We start from the raw sequence: 21,823 nt of genomic DNA, 5'->3' as shown, positions 1-21,823 counted from the left end.
TTTAATGTACAATCTAAGCTGAGACGTATAATTAAGCTATTAAGATTTTGAGGACATTGTGAGATAGACATTGACTATTTTTGCAACATTTTAACTAGATTCAAACATAAAAATAAATGCAATTTCAATTTCCCGAGTTGATCAGCAACTGCACGAGTTTTTTTTTAGCGTGTAGAGTTGTAGTTTGTAGAGATTTCGATTTCGGTGGAGACTTCCAAAAATTTGAAGGGAGCAGTGCAAGAAAACAAAACAAACCTCGTGTTCGCCGGGATCAGTCCATGCTTGATTTTCTATCGAATTGTGTTTAAAAGTTTCAAAGATTTAACTAGGAAATCGTGTAAAAAATCAAAATTATTTTGTGCAAATCTGTTCCTTAGCGGAATACATCGGACAAGATTGAATTTTAGCTGATTGGCAAGGAGAATATCAAGGTACGTTTGGTTGAAAATTCTAGTCGCTGTAGGTGATGGTTGAATGTTCCGGGAGTCAGATGGGTCCAAATATAGGCCTATATGGGCAGAACTGCTTCCTAACGAACTCCTAGAGTGTTCTCACAGACTGGGATTCGGTTTTTGCTCCATCCTTGCTTTTTATGTGTCTCGTATGATAAGCTTTGAACGCCAATGGCAATGCATCGATAGGCGTACATACAGGTTGACGGTTATACCGTGCTGCTTCAATTTCCGGATAGTTCACAACAGAAAAAAAACTGTTTTTATTTTCGTTGATTTTAGGTGTTCCCAGTCTTCAGAGAAGTTGTTGGCAAACAATCTGCGCATTTTCTCAAAACAGTTTATTTTATATTAAAAAAAAGTGATATGTTAATGAAATTTGTATGGTATAGCTATACATAATACACCTGGTAAAAACAATAGCCATTTCATTAGAGAATCTTTCTGAATTCCAGGAGTTCGTTTCAAGATCCCTACGAGAATCGCTCTGAGATTCCATCAGAATTTCTGCTTGAGATTCCTCCAGAAATTCCTTCCGTGATCTCTGTAGAAATTAATGCAGGATTGCTCAAGGAGTTCTTTCTGGGACACAAGGAGTCTCCTCAGATATTCTGCCAGTAAGTCAATAAGGATTTGTTCAGAAATTCCACCTGGGGTTCTTTTTTTTTTTTTACTTATTCGTTTATTTGGAAGGCTCGGGCGCCACATGGGCATAACTGAGCCGAAATCTTTTGTTTTTTTTTACAATGGTTATACATTTTACAATTTATTACTGCCTTAAAACTATGTTAGTTTGGGAAGCCGAAGTACTCGCGGCTGTTTCGAGGTTAAGGATTAAAGAAAAAAAAATGGGAAGGACGGATTTATGGGTTTAAAACTAAATTATTTGCTAACTTATACTAAAACTTTGATGGGACAAATTGTCCATATCTGTAACGGAACCAAAAAGAAAGGACTTTATCGGTAGAAAACGACAAGAAGAGGACAAACGGAAGGGGGTGACGACAGACAGGGGCGAACAACAAAACCAAAAGGCGGACAACGAAAACAAGGAACGTACTACATCAAACTCTGACATCAACACGTTTCAAAAACTGGTAAATCAGGTTCATGTATTCCAAATCAAGTCCTGCCAACACTTCTCTAACGGGTTTCTGTTGTTTTCCTCGGACCCGGAGAATTTCATGTAGCTCAAATCTGACCTCACGATACTCATTGCATCCCCACACGACATGTTCGATATCCTGGTAAGCCACGCCACAGACACAGAGATTGCTTTCTGAGAGCCCAACACGGAAGGTATGTGCGTTCAACAAATAGTGGTTGGACATCAACCGACACATTACACGAATGAAATCGCGGCTCAAATCCAACCCTTTGAACCATGGCTTCTTCGACACCTGTGGAATGATGGAGTGCAACCATCTACCCATCTCTCCATCTCTCCATTTGTGTTGCCAGCTGATCAAGGTCTCCTGACGGGCCAATTCAAAAAATTCGTCAAAGGCGATTTGACGCTCATAAATATCGCCTTCGCTAGCGCCCACCTTAGCCAGAGAGTCCGCTTTCTCATTGCCCGGAATTGAGCAATGTGAAGGGACCCAAGCTATGGTGATGATGTATGAGCGTTTGGACAAAGCACTCAAGACTTGGCGTATTCCTTTCAGGAAGTACGCTGAGTGCTTCATCGGTTTCATTGACCGAACAGCCTCCAGAGAGCTTAGACTGTCGGTAAAAATGAAGTAGTGCTCAGGTGGGAGAGTGCGAATGTACTCTAAGGTGTAGTATATAGCCGCTAGCTCAGCAATATATACCGAACATGGCTTTTGAAGCATAAAGGTGGCGCTATGAAATTCGTTGTAGACACCGAATCCAGTCGAATCATCGGTTTTGGAACCATCTGTGAAGAACTGTCTGGCCCCGCTAACATGCCCGAACTTACTTGCAAAAATTTGTGGAATACCTATGGAACGAAAAGATTCCGGTATACCGGTGATCTCATCCTTCATAGAGAGATCAAAATCCACAGAGGAGCTGTCGAAGTCTGAGAAGTTGTCACGATTGGTGTTAACCGGAGATGGGCTTACCTCCAGCGTCATGTACCAGTAGTACACACTCATAAAACGAGTTTGGGGATTCTGTTCGAGCAGCTTTTCGAAGTTTTCTATGACCAACGGATTCACAACCTCGCATCGGATGAGGAACCGGAACGACAACTCCGCAAAGCGGTCTGTCAGAGGCTGTACACCAGCAAGTACCTCTAAACTCATTGTGTGAGTCGAGTTCATGCAACCTAACGCGATCCGAAGGCAACGGTACTGAACCCGTTGAAGCTTCAGCAAGTGTGTTTTCGCCGCGGATTGAAAACAGAAGCTACCGTATTCTAAAACCGATAGAATGGTTGTTTGGTACAGCCTGATCAGATCTTCCGGGTGTGCTCCCCACCATGTTCCGGTAATAGTTCGCATAAAGTTGATTCGTTTTTGGCATTTCTGTATCAGATACACAATGTGCTTCCCCCAGGTGCATTTGGAGTCGAACCAGACGCCGAGGTATTGTGAAGACATGCTATGAGTGATTGTCTTACCCATCAGAACGAGCGGAAACTTTGCCGGTTTGTGTTTTTTAGAAAAGACAACCATCTCAGTTTTCTCCGGAGAGAACTCGATACCCAGCTTGAGAGCCCAAGTAGACAAATTGTCCAAAGTATCCTGTAGTGGTCCTTGCAGATCGACTGCTATTGATCCCGTTACAGAGACAACACAGTCATCCGCAAGCTGCCTTAACGTGCAGTTTTCCATGAGACAATCATCTATGTCTCTAACATAAAAGTTGTAAAGAAGGGGGCTTAGACATGAACCCTGGGGGAGGCCCATGTAGCTAATTCGTGAAACTGTCAAGTCACCATGAGCGAAACTCATCTGCTTCTCAAACAGCAAATTATACAAAAAGTTGTTAAGAATTGGGGAAAGGCCACAGTCGTGTAGTTTGTCGGAAAGAACATCGACACAAACTGAATCAAAAGCACCCTTAATATCCAAAAACACTGAGCCCATTTGCTGCTTTTGAGCAAAGGCAAGCTGAATTTCTGAAGAAAGCAACGCAAGACAGTCGTTCGTACCTTTGCCTCTGCGGAAACCAAACTGTGTGTCTGACAACATGCCATTCGATTCAACCCATTTGTCCAGTCGAAAGAGAATCATCTTCTCCAACAGCTTCCGTAGACAAGACAACATCGCGATTGGACGGTACGAATTATGATCCGACGCGGGTTTCCCGGGTTTTTGAACAGCTATCACCCTCACTTGTCTCCAATCATCCGGAACGATGTTGTTATCCAGGAACTGATTGAACAAGTTCAACAAGCGCCTCTTAGCGACGTCGGGGAGGTTTTTAAGCAAGTTGAACTTGATTCGATCCATTCCTGGAGCGGAATTGTTACATGAAAGAAGAGCAAGTGAGAATTCAATCATTGAAAACGGCCTATCCATGTCGTCCCTATCGTCGGAAACATCACGAATTATTCGCTCCACGGGCACGGAATCTGGACAAACTTTTTTTGCGAACTTGAGGATCCATCGAGGAGAGCTTTCTCGATCCTCGTTGACCGACGACGCGTTACGCATTCTTCTACCGACGTTCCAAAGAGTTCTCATCGAAGTCTCGCGCGACAAACCCTCGACGAACCGACGCCAGTAACCGCTTTTCTTCGCCTTGATCAAGTTCTTGAATTTGCTTTCAAGGGAAGCGAACCGCTTGAAGTTTTCGACCGAACCGCGTTTCCGAAACTCTTTGAACGCCGCGGATTTCTCGCGATATATTTCTGTACACTCACTATCCCACCACGGATTGGGGGGTTTCCTGCGAACCGACGGACCTGGCACTGGTCGACGTTGTGCCTGACGCGCACTACTGATGATCAGTTCTGATAGAAACTGATACTCTTCCCGCGGTGGAAGGACTTCTACCGATTGTTCACCGTCGATAATTGCTTCTGCGTACTTCTCCCAGTCAATGTGCTTGGTGAGATCGTAGGCGATGTCGATAGATGGAGGTTGATGTGACCCATTGGAAATAGAAACAACAATCGGCAGATGATCACTACCATGAGGATCCTGGATAACCTTCCATGTACACTCCAGCGATAGTGAGCTCGAACAGATTGAGAGGTCTAATCGGCTGTTTCTAGGGCTGCCATCTTGAGCTGGAGGTGCCACTCGTGTAACTTCTCCGGTATTCAAAATTGTCATGTTGAAGTCGTCGCAGAGGTCATATATCAACGTTGAACGGCTGTCATCGTACAGTTCCCCCCAGCCTGTACCATGGGAGTTGAAATCTCCCATGAGCAGCCGAGGCTCGGGCATAACCGAGCAGATGTGGGCGAGATCCCTGCGAAATATTGCAGTTCTCGGTGGAAGATATATGGAGGCAACACTGAGGGTTTTACCTCGGATAGTCACCTCACATGCGACGGCTTCAATGCCTGTCATCGGATGAAAATCGACTCTGTAAAATGAGTGCTGCTTCTTGATCCCTAGAAGCACCCCTCCGTAAGAGTCGGATCGATCAAGGCGAATGATATTATAATCGGGAAAAGGTAAGGTTACATCAGGTGTCAGCCATGTTTCGGATAGTGCAAAAACATCGCATTGTAAATTGTAAACTAAAAATTTAAAAACGTCTAATTTCGGTGTAATACTACGACAGTTCCAGTGTAGAACCGAAATCGTATCTTCGACCTCGGTGGTTAAATTAGCCATCGAAAGATACGATTGTCGCAAGGAGGGGCATTTTAGAAGCCAACTGCTTCAAAAGAGGGGTCACGCAAGGAAGAAGTCCTTTTACAATATTCTTCACGGAGTCTGAAGCATTGAAGAAGCTGAGGATGATGTCTACAATGCCAGAGAGCGTAAACAATGGCGCACCCTGAGGTTGCTCCTGGTGCTCCGAATGCTGTCTTTCCGGTTGAGAATTCGAAAAACGTGGGACATCTGGGATTTTAGATGTTCCCGGGAGTGATGGAAAGTCTCGTTCGTCCTGGATTTTGAATCCCGGAGGGGAACGTTTTGTGGCTTTCTTACCACTCTTCAAATTTGTCATGGTGGGTTGGGGGTCGCTGCTAGGCAGATTCCGAGGTTTTTTGGTGGGTCTCTGGAGCCTCATCCGTTTCCTCGTTTCACCCTTGAAAACAAAGGGAACCCCGTCCCCGACCTCAGAGTCAGAGCCCTGATCATCGAGAGATAAAGACGAGTAGATGTTACGGGATTCAACGGTCGGGGCAGCTTTTTTCAGCATTTCGGCGTAGCTTCGCCGTGATCGCTGCTGCAGCGATCGTTTTTGATGTTTTTTCTGCTGTATGTACCTTGGGCAATCAATCAGATCATGTGGACGGTCGCTGCCACAATAAACACACTTGGGCGGCGTTTTACACGCACCGTCCACATGTCTCTCCCCGCATGTTGCACAGCGAGGTTTATTGCTGCAGTACTGGGCGGTGTGGCCCAGCTGCTTGCAATTGATGCAATTCATTACCTTCGGTACATACAGCCTCACAGGTAGCCGAAGTTTGCCAATCACCAGCAGATCTGGTAATGCAGATCCGGAGAAGGTCACAGAAAATTCTTCAGATGGTGTGTAAACCTTCTTCTCGCCCTCCTGGGACACCGAATGCAGTTGCCGGCAATCCAGTATCTGGACAGGAGGGAGAGAAGGGTTATGGAAACGACCACAGCCTTGCATGATCGTTTCGCAGGTCAAAGATGCGTCGGCGACCTTCCCCGAAATCTCTATCGACGCGCTTGGTAGGTAAACGAAGTACTCAAGTGTAAACAACTCGCAGGCCACAATCTCATTAGCGTGTTTTCGGTCGCCTACTGTCACCCGAAGCTTAGCTGTACCAACCATGTCAATGGAGACAACGGAAGAATACCGCTTAGTCAGATCCTTGCTGATTTGAACGGTGTTCAAACGTTTGCCTTTGGGTCGGAAGAAAACAACATATGGCCCGCCAAAGTCGGGAGGGTAGGCCTTGAGGCGGGGGGACGTCGAAACAGATTTACTGTTGGTGTCCATTGCAGAAGCACCAGGGTGAAGGGAGACAAAGGGATTAGCATTTACATCGCCTTGTTGGCTCGAGCAGTCCGATGCCAATAACGAAGCTTCGTTGATGCGGTACGATGTTCCCCCGCCATCATCATCATCGCCCATTGTGGTAGCTAACTACCACCACGGGTCACTCAAAAATCTTAAACTACCACTATCACAGGGACGAGAAATAATCAAAAAACAAGGGACAAAATTAACGCTACAGGAAAAGTGAGAAAAAACTGCTTATGTACCAAATTAAATCTAATCAAAGAGTCAGTGGAGAGGGGGGAACAACGAGAGGTAACTTTATGTACTTATCTTTGTGCACTCTGTTTAGCCACAGGCTCGACGACGACAGGTCCAAGCGATCGGATGGCCCGCACAGGGAGGAAGCGAGCTGCTGCTGAGCGCCCGACGCTGCGCTGGTGTGCGGCGGTTGAACGCTCTCTGCTCTTCTCTCGGTGGGCTGCTGCTGTCGACGACGATGAGCTTGGGTACTCACTGGAAGAAGCCGATCACGGCCGCGCGAGCGGCGCGGTGTGCGGGGGGTGCTGCACTGATGTGCTCGATAATCGGTCAATGCGCCACGTGATAAAATGAAAACGTGAACTTTACTCAAACTAAACGAACTTTTGCGGCAAAAATTGTGGCCTAGCCAACCGCACGCGTCCCACTAGGGATTTTCACTTCAACACTTGATCACTCGGAAAACTAGCACTGGAAAAAGCCACCGAACTGGATAGTATCGGGAGACAAACCGGACGAACGAAAAGTTGCGACTGTCTCGCACGAACGCTCGCCAAAGAGTGACCTGGGGTTCTTCCATAAGTTTTCTCTAGGATTACTGCTGTGGCTCCATACGGGATTCCTTCCTAGAATTCTCTAGAAAGTCCTTCCGAGTTTCCCCCAGATGATTTCTATGAAATTATTCTAGAAGTTCTTTCAGGGATTCCTTCACGAGTTTCTTTTAAGATTTCTCCAGAACCTTTTGGAATGTCTTCAGATTTTTTTCTGGGAAGAAACGAAAGAATCTCAAAAATCGTTCGTGTAGAAATTCCTTCAAAACTGCTGGAGATATTCCTTGAGAAGTTGCTGGAGGAATTTCGTAAAGAACAAGAGCAAGTCTTGAATACTTCCAAGAATAAAAAAAAATACTTCTGGAGTATTTCCATGAGCAAAATTCAAGAAATATCCATAATTAATTCCAGAATATGTCTTCTGCAAGTATTCTAGCAGGAAATCCTGCAAGAATCCCAGAAGAAGTTCTTGAAGGAACCCCGGAAATATATCCTGGATGAATTATTGGACAAATCTTAGAAGGAACCCCTGGAAGAACATTGAATTATTTTGCAGGAGTCTGGAAGTCCTGAAAAAATTCCGGAAAGAACTTTTGAAAAATTCCTGGAAGATACTCCGGGTGAAATTTTTGGAGTTGCAACTCCTGGGTGTAATCTTAGAAGAAAATCCTGGAGAAATTTCCGAAGGAACTATTACAAATTTACTGTTAGAGGAGACCTAGAAGGATTTTCTGGAGGAATCCCGGAATAAGTTGCTGGAGGAAGGATTTCCCAGATAAATCCAATAAACAATTCCTGGAGAAATCCCAAAAGGCACTGTCCATAAACTACGTAGACTTTTTTTCGGCCATCTCAGAACCCCCCCTCCCCCCTCGTAGACTTTTGTTCATACAAAATTTCCGAAATTTGTATGGAGCGTGGACTTTGGCCATAATCTGCCATAGCTGTTCTCGATCGATTGTATCATACGCCGATTTAAAATCGATGAACAAAAGTGATGTGTGGGCACGATGCTTATCGATAGCTTATCGCGAAGTATCGTTAGCTGGAAACTTTATTGGTGTGGTGTAGGTGTTGCTTCTGTGTGCGTGTCGAGCGTTCTTGACGTACCCTCTACAAGCATCCCATTCGGCGTGGTTTGGCTGTTCGGGCGAGCGTGTGGCGGCATTGTCGGATGTGTACAAAATCGTTTATGAGTTGCATCATGTTCGTTTTGTCACCTCATCGCCGCTGGTCATCGCTGAGCAGTTCAGAGTTCGATCCTTGGTTCGATCGCACGTGATAAAAATCCAATAGGAAGCAATCGGGAAAGTACTAGATTGAAAGTAGTGAGCTGGATTTTTGTATGGTGAGATGATCAATAATTCTTCATTTCTACAATGAAAAGCTGCAAACAGCGTGGGTATGTATTATGATTTCTTGACTAATTTGATGCTGTTTGAGCAAAAGTTTAGGCAATTTATGCTAGGGTAAAAACTTACTTCGTCGCATGCGCTAATATTCGTCTCCTTGGAAGAAAAATATCTAATTATTACAGATATTCTGACTTACCTTTGCCAGTGCCGCATTAGGTAGAAGCAAAAAGATGTAGACTATCGATAATCAGCCTCGTTAGCACTGGAAATTGAAGAATTACGCAAAATTTCACGTTTCAATTTCACTCCACTTGCAATTTTACATTTTTTCTCGTTTTGCATTAGACGGCGGCAACCGCACCAAAGCAGCAGCTAGCCGAGTTGATCTTCATCACCGTTCAATTCATCACACTTCACCAGATGCACTTATTTATTGACCCAACCATCAATCATTCCCCACAAAATCTCTGTAGAACTTCAAAGTTGGATTTCACTGCTGCAGAATGCAGCAAAAGCTGTTGCATTGATCAAATAAATCACTTTTTCCCCGTCAATAAAATATAAACAACAAGCAAACAATAAAATATAAACAACAAGCGTCTAAGGAGGATGCAAGCAAAAGTGTGCGTCGCTTTTCTGCATACCAGTGCTTTCCAAACTGTGCGCCGCGGCGCCCTGGTGCGCCGCGAACCTTTCCCAGGTGCGCCGCAGGATTTTGGCTTTCGTGACGAAACAAAAAAAAAACAAACTCTCTATTTGTATTGCGGAACACCTTTATTTTTTTTATTAGTAAAACTAGTGTCGCTTACATTTTTTTAATCTTTCATGACTCTTTGATTGTTCCATAGGATTTCTGATATCCTTTTTAAACATATCAATTAAAACCACATTTAAAATTTGAAGTTTTGAAATTGTTTTTGGAATTTTTAAGATTCAGCTTAGCTTTTGATTTTATTATAACTTGTCCAAAGCTTTATTTTCAAGAACATTATTTACGTTCTTTTCAGAATAATTACAAGGTCTTCGGAACAGCTTAGTGGCATGCAGGTTTACCGATCTGGTAGTGTGAAGAGCTAGCTTTGACCTTTTTGAACCGGACTGTTTCATCAGTACTGCCGGAACCTCGCTGAACTCGAATAAGTCTGTTATGCTCGGTTTCATCAATGGGGTTATATATGGCCAATCCATGCCCAAAGGGTTAAGTTGAAATTTATGAATATGAGTTCAATCAAAGTCCACCGGGCAGGTCTTTACAATCTCTTCATATGTCCCAGTTTGCCGAAATTTTCCAAAAAAAATAAAAGTGGTGCTTTGTAATTTCCGCAAAAAGTTGAAGCTTTGGTCAAGTACTGTGTAATCATTTTCATTCAATAAGATAACTTTAATAAACTTTGTTAAAAACATTGGTGCGCCGCGACATTTTTGGAAATGTCAAAGGGCGCCGCGATAGCAATAAGTTTGGGAACCTCTGCTGCATACGAAACATTGTAGTCCTGTTCAACGACGTAGGTTAAACTTGCTCGAAGTTGCTGCATCCTACTCTTACCCGTTTGTTGACTAATGGGTAAGAGCAAGATGCAGCAACTTCGAGCAAGTACAACCTGCGTCGTTGAACAAGACTTGTGTTTCACAACCACAGAGAATGAATACTGCGGAGCACAGTGTTGGCGTATTTTGATCTGGTGGGCAAAAATATTAATTAAAATGTTCTGGTAGTTATTTGAAAGCTACATCAATCTTATTTTAGCAGCTTTCTGTTCAATCATACTTTGAAAACATGAATAATTCAAATAATTCAATTCAAATCAAGTATTGATTTAGTTCTTTCAGTAGGGTAGAAGCTTCAGTTTTGGCCAGCCCGGAGTTTTGGCCATAGTGCGGTATTTAGCCTGTTAAGATCTAAATCGGCATAAATTTATTTTTTATTAGTAGGTTCTAATATAGTATGATGATTACAGCTGTGAAAACCATACATTTTGATTAAAAACTGGAATAAAAAAATAATTTTCCTTAAAAAATCAGCTCCCATATATCTATTTTGGCCAGGTTGCTTCTAATTTGGCCACTCCCATAAGAAATACACGTGATTGGCCAAAATAGAAACCATAGCTAAGAATATGGCCAAAACTGCGGCAATGCTTCTGTTTTGGCCAGTGCCACTTTTATTTTTATAAAAATGATTTCCCTTAGACTGGCCAAAACCGGTGCCCGCACCCTATATATTTTTACGTGATATGGAAGCCATTAGCATATTAAGCAAGTCGCACAAATTCGTAGGTGTTACAGCCCTGGATCGCTGTTATGAGGATTGCATCCTTCATGTCCGTTACCAAAGCACAAAGGTTTGGGACTAATCTCTGACTCTTAGACAAGATTGACGCAATCCTCCAACGGTCGAGTGCTGTCCTGGCCACGTCCTTACGACAGCTGAGGGATGGGAAAGAATAGACCTCTACATTCCTTCAGGCCTAGGCGTCACGGGAATTTGGGTGTTAGTGGAAGGGTAAAGTTCAAAGGAAACGTTTGGTCAACGTTTAGATGCACAAAATATTTTTGATTGATGCCTGGTTCCTTTCCCAACTTGATCCTCTTTGGGTGTTCGTTTTCACATCTAAAATAGAATAGGAAAAATTATAGATTTAGGAAGACGAAAATTAGATAAAAACCCTAACTTGAACTTATTTACCTACTCTTTTCAGAAATGGCCGTCAAGGGTAAGAAAGCTCAGAAACAGCAGGAGAAACCCTCTCCAAAGTTGGTAAAGCACCAGGAGGAGGAAGAGGAAGACGATGATGAGGAGGAGGAAGATGTCGAGTCTGACGAGAACGAAGAGCAAGAGGAACAATCAGATGAAGAAGTTGCAGAGCAGGAAGAAAAGGATGATGAAGACGAAGACGAAGATGAAGATGAAGAGTCAGATGATGAGGAGGATACCAAGCAGGTAGAAAAGAAGGAACCGGCACCCGTTGAAGGTGACATGAAGACAACGATTTTTGTGGGTCACATCAACTATCAGCTTTCCAAGAAAGAATTGGAAGATTTCTTCTCTAAGGCAGGCGAAGTGCAGTCCAGCAGAATTATCACCAAGAGGGGTTACGGTTTTGTTACGTTTACGGACGCAGCTTCCGTTGAAGAAGCATTGAAGCTGGATAAGGAGATGCTGGCCGGCAAGGCGGTGCATGTCGAGCGAGTTAAATCGAAGAAAACGGATCACGCCCAGAAAGCGCAACTGAAACGCAAGGCCAACAAGGAAGAGAACGAGAAGGGAGCTAAGAAAGCCAAGCTGGGTGGCGGCAAGACGGTTCAGCTCAAGAAGGGATTCAACAAGGGCGGAAAAGGTAGGCCGAAGACAGCACAACACACGAATCCTAATAAGAAAAAGAACAAGCAAAAGCCAGGAAAGTTCGTTAAAGCCCAAGAATAATTATTTGTTGTGAATAATTTAATAATCATCGCTTAACGACTAAGAAATACTTTACAAAGAGTACAATAAATATTTGTATTTAAAGATTATATATAATAGACATAGTTTTTTTTTTCTTTTTTTCTGTCGTGTGTAAGTTCCCATAAAAATATGTTGTTTAGTAGTTAACCTTTCATCCTGGAGGTTTGTACAAGTGGCACTTTATACCTGTAGGAATAGCCTCGGAAATCTGATATTTGCTGCCATGGGAAGCTGCTGTTGGTAGTTTCGAGGCCTATCGATGAATACTTTACCTCGTAGAAGGGACAAACTTCGCTCGGTTATGTAAGGGCAATCACGTACCATTAGCGATTCCAACTTTTTGCAGTACAGTGAAAGTGCTCTGAAATTATACAAATTGGTATTTAAGAATTTAAAACATTTAACGGTATTAAACATACCCTATGCCCCGGTCGGTAATCATCTGGCATCCGATCACGTTCAAATGTCGGATTTCTTTGGTGTTTTTGGCAATCGAGTACAGTAGGTTGTCGGTGACACTGGGCAGGTAAGCCAGCGATAGTGTATGTAACCGACGGCAGTTCAGCAGAAACACCGAAATGCACCGTTCGTTCAGCGAGTTGCAGTGGGAAATATCCAGCTCCTGTATCTTAGAATGGTGCAGTGTCAATGCTTCCATTGCTCCAATTGTTAACCAATTACAGCGGGCTAGTTTCAGGACCGTTAGCTCCTTGCACTCGATAATAATCGGTTGCAGCGAAGCGGACGTTATGTTGACACATTCACTCAGGTTAATCCGTGTGATTCTGGTATTGAGTTGTAGAAAGCTCGACAAAAGCCCATCATGCAGCCAGCTGCACTTGGCCAAGTTAACCGTGCGGATGTTGCCCGAGTTCCTAGATACCACTTGGAAAGCGCGTTCAATGCATCGATTATTATTTCCGGACAAATTCAGTATTCTCATCCGCTGGAAACCATTGTCAACAAAGTGTTTACTCAACCGGGAGCAGCACCGGAAATTGAATAAATCCTGCAGCGACAGCAGCGGTAGCACTTTGGCGAACAGGACGTCATCCCAGGCGATGTCGAACAGTGTCAATTCGGAAGCTTCGTCTTGCTGATGGTTGATAGAGTCTGCCATTGGCAGACTGCACACAATTTGTTGCGTTTTTTTTTTGCGGGGAAACTGTGATTTTATAGAATATTCTGCACAAATTGAGGAAAATATGTATGATTCGAAAATTTACTGCGACACACTGGACTGTGTTTTATTTTTGTTTTGATTTGTGGAAAATAAAATCAGTCAATCATTGAATCATCATCCATCAGCTCGCTATAAAATTTGCACGACGAAATGAAACTGAGGTAAAATTTTAATGTTCTTACACGCTAAGAAAATGATTCACAAAATTCGACACTGATTTTTCATTTGGGCCTAACTGACATTTTCGAGTTCTCTTCATCAGGGAATGAAATTATCGATCACGATCGCGATAGTAGAAAACTCTCCCACACGCATTATCGGCGAAAAAAGACGTGCGATAAATTCAGACCCGGGTTTCTCCCGAGAATGTGTTTTCGCTCGTTCCGCAGCGCCGAAAATCGATTATCATCAGCAATGAAAAGTTGACTGGTTTGCTTTCTGCTCTTTGTTCGCCTTTCCGTAGTCCCGTCGTCACCGGCTGTAGCTTTTATGTATAAAATTTCTATCCTCTCTCGAGCAGCTTGTGCGGTCGAGTGGTTATGATGCGCGCTCATACACATTTTTGTGGAGGGTCTAGGTTCGAATCCCGTTAGCGGCAAATTTTTGTTATTTGCCTTTTGATAATTATCGCGATAACTTTGCAGGCGATAAAGTTGGATAGCGAAAATGAAAACAGCGATTTCCAGTTTTCGGCTATCTTTGATCGGGGACAAACAGCAACGACCGATAAACATTTCTCACAGGAAAAGTAAAAACAGAAAAAATCGGTGGCTCGAAAAACGCCGTTTTTCGTCTCAATTTGCTGATAATTTCATTCCCTGCTCTTCATCGATCCTCTCTTTGTGTTATCACAGAATGTGTATTGAGTTTTCCAAAGATTTTTTGATCGAAATGCGAAGAAGACGACTACATGTTGCTATAGAAACAAAAAGAATAATGATTGTGTTTGTTTTGATCAAGGTTATTAGCGAAAGAGAGAGTCGACAAAGAGAAATCGATCAAGTCAGTTAGGGTATTTTAGCCAATAGTGGACCTCTTACCTATAGTGGACCCCCTTATATTTTTCCTAATTTTCCTGCTTAAATCTGTTTTTACCGGTGAACTTCCACCGGGAGACGATGGATCATGTTCCTAGCCAGTAGTGGTGGAGCTACGCTGGAAAGCAATAATTTGATTTTTTTGAACAAATTTGTAAATGTAAACAAATCTGGGGGACCACTATTGGTTAAATCCAAGGGGGTCCACTATTGTCTCCGTTTTAACATGGTAAGAGAATACGATTTATCCTATAGTGGACCCCAACAATCCTATAGTGGACCCCGGGGGACCACTATAGGATAATTTGAGCCAGATTTGAAATGATTATTTTATGGGAAATATAGGGTGGTTTGGTAAGGTTTTTGTGTGCAATGTGCAGGAAAGACATAGGACTTGCTAAGCAAACGTTGACAGGGGCACGGGTAATTTAATTGGAATATCATACTGTTTTAACGATCAGAGCAATTTTCAGCTACTAAGGGGTCCACTATTGGTTAAAATACCCTAGGCCCTTATGAGAAATCATTGTCGAATTTACGAGGTGAAAATATTTTTTTTTTGGTCAACTCTACATTGAGTTTAAATAAGGGCGAAAGTAACATGAGCGAGTTCTCTTCATCGACTCTCTTTTTTCAAATTAAAGTGACAAGATGCAGGTATGGTTGCACTTTTTGGTCATAAATCGCTAGGTTGCGATGCAATCTATCGTCTAAGTGTAAAAAAGTTCGATTGAATTTGCATCTTGTCACTTTAATCTTTAATAGGGTCCTAAAATTAAAGACGAAATCTTGCTTATATTGAATAATACGATCAAGCATGGTATTCTAATCGAAATTGTACTTTACTCGAACTTGAAAAACAAAGGAATAATGAGAAAATTCGAAATAAGTAAGATGGTAAATAGTTCTACTTTGACATTTGAGGTCAACCTTGTGTGACTGAGCTCGACATTTTTCGCACTGGGTTCCTATCTGACATACACGGCGAAAAAAATCACTCAAAGTATGTGTTATAAGCTAGGGACGAGACAAAAGGCTAAAAAAATAAAAAATACATATATTTTCAACTACGGTTAATAAAAAGGTCAAAAAATGAGTAAAAATGTACTCTTGAACCATATATTGTGGTTTAAAACAAGAATCCCGATAGGACTTTAGGAGCCTATTTGCAGAAGAGAGAGTCGATGAAGAGAACTATCTCATGTTATTTAAACTCAATCGGACCCTGTACTTGCATCTTAATTATTGCTTTAATCGAAGACGGCTAATATTGCGATTTTTTTTTCACTTAGACTTCAGTGCAATAAATTTCGTCGTTCTTCGATTTCGCTGCCACTCTCTGTTGCCGGTCTTTAGCAATTCGCCCGATATAATGACAGATTTCGCCGGCCGTCTCAATGTTTACACATTTCTCTCATTGTTCTCGGTCCACCAGCTGATCATGTTTACACAACAAAATCAGCTGGACATCCGATGTTTACGTTCATCCTCATTGTTCGGCGACCACCAGCTGATCTTGTTGTCACAACAAACCACGCTGATTTCGCCAGAATCATGGCTCGAAAGCGAAAAGCTGTCGGAGATGACAGATTTGTACGATTTTGAGGCGATTTCAATTTCGTCGCGAAAGTCTGATTATTCGTAAAAAATACAATAACAAGACAGACATCTACCCTCTTCTGCTCCATATACTTTGCGAGCTATGAATGAGTGTGCATGCGATGTTACCATTTCCGTGTAGGTATTTGCATGTACACGCACACAATCATGTTTTAATGTTTCTGTGAATCGTTGAGGGCGTTTCGACCATGTCGCCTGAAACAGGGTGGGAGCTGTCTGTCTTGTTATTAGCCGTCTTCGCTTTAATTTTAGCGTGTGTATATAGAGAACATCACATCGCAGAAGAAGGAAAATCAAATGCTATAAAAATCATCGTTGATCGATTTGCGCCCACCCCTGACAAAAAAAGTCGATCAACGCGTGACAACGAACACAAAAAAAAATCACTGTCATCCGTGCTGTCATTAGCTTTTCTTCGTGTTTTCGCTCTGTGGGTCATATGACATCAAGGGATCAAGTGACTGACTGATTGTGTATTCTGCGAGGAAAAACTCGGAAAAACTCCCCCAGCAGGTAAGCGCAGCGCATAAAACCATCGTAGAATCGTGCCCGGAGTATAAAACAACGTTGAAACGGTATTTTCGTTGCAGCCAACACCAGCCAAGATGCGATACACTCTCGGTTACTCCTTCACGGGCGCCCTGGTCTCGGTGTCAACAGTGTTGATCCTGTACCACGTCCTGACGGGCAAGGGCGAACGTGTCAGCGTCGGATGGTTCCTGGAGGAGACGTCGCCCTACATGTGGGCCACCCTGGGCATCGGATTTGCCGTGGCCCTGTCCGTCGTCGGAGCGGCCATGGGTATCCACACGACCGGAGTGAGCATCGTCGGCGGTGGTGTCAAGGCCCCCAGGATCAAGACCAAGAATTTGATCTCGGTTATCTTCTGCGAGGCGGTTGCCATTTACGGTCTGATCACGGCTATCGTCCTGTCCGGTATGTTGGAAAGCTTCTCCTGGGGTACGATTATGGCCAATGAGAACGTCCGGTACAACAACTGGTTCTCCGGTTATGTAATGTTCGGGGCTGGTCTGGCCGTCGGTCTGGTTAATCTGTTCTGCGGTATCGCGGTCGGCATTGTGGGATCCGGAGCGGCTCTGGCCGATGCTGCCAACTCGGCCCTGTTCGTCAAGATTCTCATCGTGGAGATCTTCGGATCGGCCATCGGTTTGTTTGGACTGATTGTTGGCATCTACATGACCTCCAAGGTTAAGATGGGAGACAAGGAGTAAGCTTTAGGAAATTGGATTCATGATACGTACGATCCAAAAGTTGTAAGTACTGATAAACTTCTCTTATATAAATTGTTAAATGGCATTTTGCTTCCTTCTAGGGAAAGTATTACTTGCAAACAAGAACAAGCAGTTACAGTCACTCATTTAGGAACCAACAGCACAGATTAATCAAGGGCCATTCCAAATCAACTTAATATCTATATGTAGTATGCAAAGACTCATACCAACCGTAAGTCGATGTTCTATATTTTACACAAACGTCCCAGCCAAAACAACAAAAAAAGCGATTGAGACAAATATTTTCTTTTCTTTCTCTGATTCTGGAGAGCACTATTATGATATGTAAATTGGTAAATATTGTTTTGTTTACATTGTTTTGTTTTAGTGAATAATGCCGTAAATATTCGAACAAATTTGTCCGTCTATTGAAGCATACATTATCAACAAGCTTCTATTACCGTTAGTTCTCGTATATACCTATGTAGGTGGTGAAAAATGCAAAAACTTCAATCCAACATGAATATGTAACGAACGCGAAAGTTTGAAAGTCATCGTTTGAAATAAACGTAGTGTTACACTACCCCACCAGAACCAGATGAAAGCATGTTAGTTATCCGAACACATCCCGTGGAGAGAATTATGTTTTGCTTGAAACCATTTACCATTTGTTAAAATTGATACTTCGTATGCTAAGTTTCAGAGATATGTACTTAGTGCGTCCATCTTAGTGTTAACTAATTCTTCAACAACTTCCAACACATCCCCATCAATTACTACCTCAGCACTAACACCACTAGGCCTGCCTCTGTCTCTACCAACTGTCATGTACTTCGTCTTGGTAGAGTTAATCGTCAAGCCTGTCCTTGTTGTATCTCTTATCAGAAGAGAATAAGCTTCCTCCACTGCCCTAAGATCGATACCGATTAGATTGGATAGATCAATATTGTCCACAATGCCAAGGATTGAGTAACCGTATGATGATAGTGCCATTCCTCTGCACGCCAGAGCTCCTAATCAATCCTTCGAATTCAATATTGAACAGAAAATTTGAAAAAGCAGCATCCTGCTTCAATACATCCAAGGTCACAAACGAGGTAGACACTTCGTCTGCGATCCGAATACTTGATTTTGATCCATCCAGCGTTGCGCGTATCAGCCTAATTAATTTTGCCGGAAAACCATGTTCTGACATTGTCTGCCAAAGCTAATTTATGTTCACTGAATCGTACGCTGCATCAAAATTAATGAACAGATGGCGAGTCTGCAAATTATATTCTCGAAAAATATCTTGGATCATCCGCAGGGTAAACGTTTGATCCGTGGTTGATCAGGCCTCACGAAAACCAGCCTGGTATTTGCCGACGAAGAACTCCTCAAGAGGTCTCAGTCTGTTGAACAGGACATGCGACAGTTAGTATCTTATATGCCGAATTAAAAGGGTAATGCCTCTGTAATTGGCCCACTCTAGTCAGCGCCCTTTCTTGTAGATTGGGCATATGAGGTCATCCAACCAGCTGGTAGGCAATTCTTCATCCTCTCAAATCTTTACAATAATCTGGTGGATTGATTGATGTAGCTGCTCGGTTCTTTGTTTAAGAAGTTCGACCGAGATCTCATCCTTCCCAGCAGGATTGCTGGTTTTCAGCTTCTAAAGGGCCTATCCAGTGTTGGTGGTTCCACTGCTTGACCGTCATCCACTATGCTAATCATGTTGCTGGGTGCTCCTTTACTGGTACCATTCAACAAATCTGCGAAGTGTTCCTTCCACCTGACTGGCACCATTATGTTATGTCTGTCAGCAAATTTCCTTCCCGGTCAGTGCACATGGCGGGCATCGGCGCAGTCTTGTGTCGCGCACCATTGACAGTTGCATAAAACTGCCGCATATCGTTCCTGTCCATACTTCCCTGCGCTTCAGCCCAATCACTCTTTTCGTGCTGCCGTTTTTTACTGCGGTGGATTCGTTTCAGCTGCTCTTGCCACCCTGTTCCGCTCCTTGTTGGGCCGGGTACCGGCCACTAGCATTCGACCTCTGACGGCATTCTTCTTGTTCGTCGCTCGATGACACTCCTCGTCAAATCAACCATTACGTTGGCGTCGCTGAGCGGTACCTACCACCTCTTGCGCTGTTGTTGTCACTGCTTCATGGATAAACCCCCATAAACTGATGACATCCGTTGATCTCTCCTATCCTCTCGTCCAGCTTCTGATTGTACTGTGCAGCAAGCGTTAGATATTGAAACGCATCGTTCTGTTGTGTCTTGATCTCGTGTCGCTGGATAATCGAGTCCGGATTTTTGCAGCTACATGATTAATGATCCGAGTCAATGATCGGGCCTCAGTAGGACCTCACAGTGTCTTCCGTCGATCAGCACGTGGTCTGCTTGGGAGTAAGCTTTGTAGTAACCGGCTCTCGGTACTATCGTACCACACGATAGTTTCTCGCTGTTTCTCGCAGCTGTTCACTAATACATGAATAGTGGCTTTGTATAAAATGTAAATACCAACAATGAAAGTAAAGGAGTTGATCTTTGTACTTAAACCTAACAAGACGTGCGTGTTTCAATCCTATCCAGAAATGGCTAGAATACATCGGGAGCAAGGTTGTTAAGCGATAAATTATCGTCGATAATTTAACGCCAACTATGACCTCGATAACAGTTTTTCGATAACCTGTCGATAACGATAAACAGTGCGTTACAAAAAAAACATGGAGTGAAGTTTTCAGCTATTAAATGTTCCAATCTGTGTGTATGACTAAACTATGAACCTTAGCTGTGTTATCGTGCTCTTGCAACATCTGGCGACAAATGAAACTTCAAATCATAATCTAAAGGAAATTGATGCGCATGAAAATGTTATACATTTCAACAAATTGCTGCCCAGGATAAAAATCATTTGTTCAATCCTGTTTATCAAGAAATGGAATTCCCTATAGAATCATTGGAGGAGCTCCGGATGAAAGGGAAATTCCCATAACAATCTCTGGAGTAATAGCGTGTGGGACCATTTGGGCACTTGTTGCTATAACTCGGTCAATTTTGAACCGCTTAACTATGGCCCAACTTGATTTTTGAGACACGATCAGAAAGGCGCAGTATTTAGCCATGTTCAAAAATTCAAATCATCGGTTCAAAATTGACTGAGTTATAGCAGCAAGTGCCCAAAATAGATGCTCCTGCTCAAATGGTCCCAGACTCTATACGGAAAAATTCCTGGTGGAACTTTCGATAAAATGCGAGGAATTATTGATAGAGTCTATTGCGAGTTTTGCTATCTAATTTCTAGCGGATACTTGAAGGAATTCACCTTGGAATTCCCGCGGCAATTTCTGTGATGTTTCTTGTTAAATCATGTCAGTTTTTCGATGGACTGGCTGGACTCACAATGGAGTAGTAGCAAGGAATCCCTAATGGAGTTCCTGGTTGATTATCGATGGAATGACTCGAAATGGCCGATGGTTGAATTTACTAATCAGACTTTGCGGTGCGAAACACAAGTTCTATCGAGATATTGAATCGTATTGAATCTATGTAGGTTGTCAAAGATTTTCGACCAAGATTGCTTTGATCAAAATTCTTGAAGTTAACTCTAGTTAACTGGCGTTGAATTATCGAACGCCGATAAACCTTGCGATAATTTATCATCATCGCAGTGAGCGATAACGTTCAACACAATTATCGTTAACGACGATAACGATAATTTATCGATTAACAACCTTGATCGGGAGACACTTTGTGGTGTCCAAAAGACTTATCCTAGGAACAGTAATCTCAGGATATTACAAGTTGTTCCACTCGGGTGTCGCAAGGTGCATTTTCGGGTATTCTTACGTGCGAAGTAGGTATTGCTGATTGCCATACATACCTCTAGCAGCAGCGAATGCCACAAAGCGCAAACCATTATCGTTGATAACGGAATGAAGGCCTTCCGTTCCAATGACAGATCGAAAGAAACTTTTTCTGTTGATCTGCGCATTCAAGTTATTCTGTAAATGCAAAAAGTGATTCGAGGACTTGGGCCGACGCTTAGCGTGACAATACAAGTCAATATTTGTTAAGGAAATAAACGAAAACTGTTGTTCAAATTTTTTATACAGTTGACTTTCTACATCTCGAAATTGAAGGAGATAGGGAGAGATCGAACTCAAGAACCAATTTGTAATGAACATTAGATCGAAAAATCGTCCGTAACTAGGAAAACTCGTCAACAAACAGATGCCACTTCGCCTTCCCAGAATGTTTTGCACCGAATTTTAGTAATGTGTAAAAACGAGCATATCGAAGCTTGAAAGAATCCAGAAAATAGTTCATAGGTGAAAAGAATTCCAGAATTTCCCGAAGAAACCCACGAAGGTGTTCCTGAAGAATTCCAGAAGCAATTTCTGGCATAAGTCGAGAAAAAATATCCCGGAAGGACCCCAGATAATACTCCCGAAAAAATCTTGGAAGTAGTTCCTGGAGGAATACTGGAAAAGGTTCTTGGACACGCAGAAAAATGTCACATATTTGAAACAAATGCATTACCACTTTGATTCAAATTCAATACTGTTTTTAAAATCAAAGTAGATTAATATTTGATTCTAATACTAAGTGACTTTGATTCTAAAATA

The 21,823-nt window shown here is 42.7% G+C and overlaps 3 protein-coding genes across 3 annotated transcripts; 2 read left to right on the top strand and 1 right to left on the bottom strand.

Moving 5' to 3' along the window:
* Positions 1-237: 237 nt before the first annotated feature.
* LOC109423921 (nucleolin) lies at positions 238-12,215 on the top strand. The gene is made up of 2 exons (XM_019698985.3): positions 238-431; positions 11,391-12,215. Exon 2 carries the CDS (start codon positions 11,393-11,395, stop codon positions 12,113-12,115), a length of 723 nt encoding a protein of 240 aa, XP_019554530.3. The 5' UTR covers positions 238-431; positions 11,391-11,392; the 3' UTR covers positions 12,116-12,215.
* LOC109404807 (F-box/LRR-repeat protein 15) lies at positions 12,116-13,414 on the bottom strand. The gene is made up of 2 exons (XM_019677756.3): positions 12,556-13,414; positions 12,116-12,497 (listed from the first exon to the last, which is right to left on the bottom strand). Exons 1-2 carry the CDS (start codon positions 13,254-13,256, stop codon positions 12,317-12,319), a joined length of 882 nt encoding a protein of 293 aa, XP_019533301.3. The 5' UTR covers positions 13,257-13,414; the 3' UTR covers positions 12,116-12,316.
* Positions 13,415-16,330: 2,916 nt separating this feature from the next.
* On the top strand, positions 16,331-17,802 carry LOC109404801 (V-type proton ATPase 21 kDa proteolipid subunit c''). Its single transcript, XM_019677751.3, has 3 exons — positions 16,331-16,489; positions 16,567-17,250; positions 17,310-17,802. The coding sequence occupies exon 2, from the start codon at positions 16,582-16,584 to the stop codon at positions 17,206-17,208; it is 627 nt and encodes a 208-aa protein (XP_019533296.1). The 5' UTR covers positions 16,331-16,489; positions 16,567-16,581; the 3' UTR covers positions 17,209-17,250; positions 17,310-17,802.
* The last annotated feature ends 4,021 nt before the right edge of the window (positions 17,803-21,823 follow it).

Source organism: Aedes albopictus, chromosome 2, assembly GCF_035046485.1.
Source record: "Aedes albopictus strain Foshan chromosome 2, AalbF5, whole genome shotgun sequence".
NCBI lineage: Eukaryota > Metazoa > Arthropoda > Insecta > Diptera > Culicidae > Aedes > Aedes albopictus.
This window is presented reverse-complemented; position numbering and strand designations above follow the sequence as displayed.